Here is a 2,206-nt window from a genome sequence, read left to right on the forward strand (position 1 = left end):
TACTGTTATGAATTGTAATGTAAATATCTTTTTGTTTTCCGATGGTCTTAGGCGACCCCTGTGAAAGGGTCGTTCGACCCCCAAAGGGGTCACGACCCACAGGTTGAGAACCGCTGCGCTGGAGTGTGTCCTGTGACAAGTTACTTCACCCCTATCCCATACCCAGCCTAAGTCTTTACCCATGAAAAAGGAGGCTGTTGTGATGGCCCTGAAATGTCTCTTGCCTCAGTGCTACTGCCCTGCGTCGCTGCGCTCCAACCTCAGGGCAGCCCCTGCCAGCTCACCTGTCCTAGGGTGAGGGCGGGACCTTCCTCCCCACGCAGCCCAGCTGTTGCCCCCCCAAACCTTGGCTGTGGTAGATTCCTCCCCGGACAGCGTCTCCAGCTCCGGCCAGCGCTGCCGCAGGGTGTCCAGCATCTCCTTATAGCTGACCATCTTCTTGAAGTTCCACTTGTTCCCTGCTTTGGGGTTGAATGCTACTGAGTCACAGCGTTGTAGGGGCCCAGCGGCCTCAGGTCCATCCTCCCACATAGCCCAGGAGTCAGTTCCCTTGGACGGGAGGTCAGGAGGCCCTGCCTAAAACCGGTGGATCAAACCACCCCCACTCTCAGCACAGAGAAGCCCCCGACGCCCCCTCGCAGCCCTAACCCTGGCGCCTGTCGGGGCCCCTCCCCACCACCTCTGGAGAAACTCCTACGCACATGGCAGGGTCTGAGGGCAGCAGGGCCCACAGGCTGAGCCACACCTCGCCGCCCCACTCAACTCTGTCCAGCATCAGGTGCTCTGCTGACAGGCCCAGCCCCCGCCCCCCTCCCCCACGCCACTCCCTGTCACTCACCATCAAAGGGCATGTACTCTATGAAGCGCACGTCCAGGGGCAGCCCCTCCGTCAAGGCCACGAAGTCCAGGAGCTCGTCCTCGTTCAGGCCTCGCATCACCACACAGTTCACCTGCTCAGGGGACAAAGGGACCACGAAGGCTGTCCCCCACGCTTGCTTTTGCAGAGGTGACTTTTGGGGTTCTGGCACTTGCCTAGGCTCTCCACTGGGGGGGTCCCAATCCTTGCCTTTACCCCACAGTTCTTAGGTTGGGGGATCCCATGGGTCACTGATTTTCTCCCCTCCCTTGCGGGGTGAGGGGCAGGGCTGGATGTAGTAGTTAAGGATGTGGGGGACCCTGCAGCTGCACTGGCTGGGGCTGGGAGCGGCCATGGGGCCGGGGTGCAGGGGGCAGGAAGGCCAGTAGCAGTGGCACGTCCTCACCTTCACAGGGCTGTAGCCCAGCTCGATGGCCTTGTGGATGCCCTCCATGACCTTGTGGAAGCCTGCGGTGAGGAAGAGAAACAGTCTAGGCGCTTCCTCCCGCCCCCAGGCCCCCTCCCACCCACAGGGAAGCAAGCCAGAGCTGTAAGGAGCCTCAGAGACCACTGAGTCTGCGACAGGCTCACAGTTTCCATAAACGGCCAGGCAGTAAATGCTGTGGGCTTTACAGGCCAAGAGGCAAACTTAAGGATATTATGTAGGTGTATGCCATAGAGATTTTATTGACTAAATTCAGAATAGGATAATAAATGAGTATACTTTTTTTTTGGTACTACAGGTCTACATATGGAATGGAAGAACTGAATTCTTTTTTACAGGGATATTTTGCTTGATTGGCATAGTTAACGAGCATTCCCTATCATTAAATTGATTGCAAATATTACCTGCAAAATCCACCCTTGGCTCATCCCGTTACCAGGGAGGGAGGCGCCAGATTCGGCCCCCAGGCCGTAGCACGCAACCCTGATCTAGGTGAGCCCTCCCACAGTCTAGAGGAGGAAACTGAGGCCCCAAGAGAGGCAGTGCCCTGCTGATGGCCTCCCACGGCATCTCTGAGAATGCAGGCTTCCCAACTCCCTGCTGAGGCTTTCTCCCTAATAGCCCATGGGTTAATTCACTCCGCATATTCATATGCTCACCAAGCACCTTGCTTCATGCAGCAGCTGTGCCAGGGCTGGCGAGCCACTCCTATGGTGCGGCTCTCACCTGTCTCTGTGCTTAGCCCCAGGCTGGCTTCCTCTCATTCCCAGCTCACTCTCCGCTCATTCCTGCATCCAAACATTTGAGTGCCTACTGCATGCAGATCCCGCCCCAGCCCCCAACCCCCAGCCTGGTGAAGGGTGATTCCCAGCTGGGAGGTCACCCTGAGGGAGAGTGGCCTGGGG

The 2,206-nt window shown here is 57.7% G+C and overlaps 1 protein-coding gene across 1 annotated transcript in view; it reads right to left on the reverse strand.

Moving 5' to 3' along the window:
* Positions 1-2,206, reverse strand: part of MOCS1 (molybdenum cofactor synthesis 1) — a 26,469-nt gene that overhangs the window by 6,979 nt on the left and 17,284 nt on the right. The window contains exons 5-7 of the mRNA XM_019663383.1: positions 1,263-1,324; positions 839-950; positions 236-458 (exon numbers count right to left, since the gene is read on the reverse strand). Of these exons, the coding sequence (XP_019518928.1) occupies positions 236-458; positions 839-950; positions 1,263-1,324 (397 nt within the window). The remainder of the gene's footprint in view (positions 1-235; positions 459-838; positions 951-1,262; positions 1,325-2,206) is intronic.

The sequence above is a fragment of the Hipposideros armiger genome, unplaced genomic scaffold, assembly GCF_001890085.2.
Source record: "Hipposideros armiger isolate ML-2016 unplaced genomic scaffold, ASM189008v1 scaffold_389, whole genome shotgun sequence".
NCBI classification, from domain to species: domain Eukaryota; kingdom Metazoa; phylum Chordata; class Mammalia; order Chiroptera; family Hipposideridae; genus Hipposideros; species Hipposideros armiger.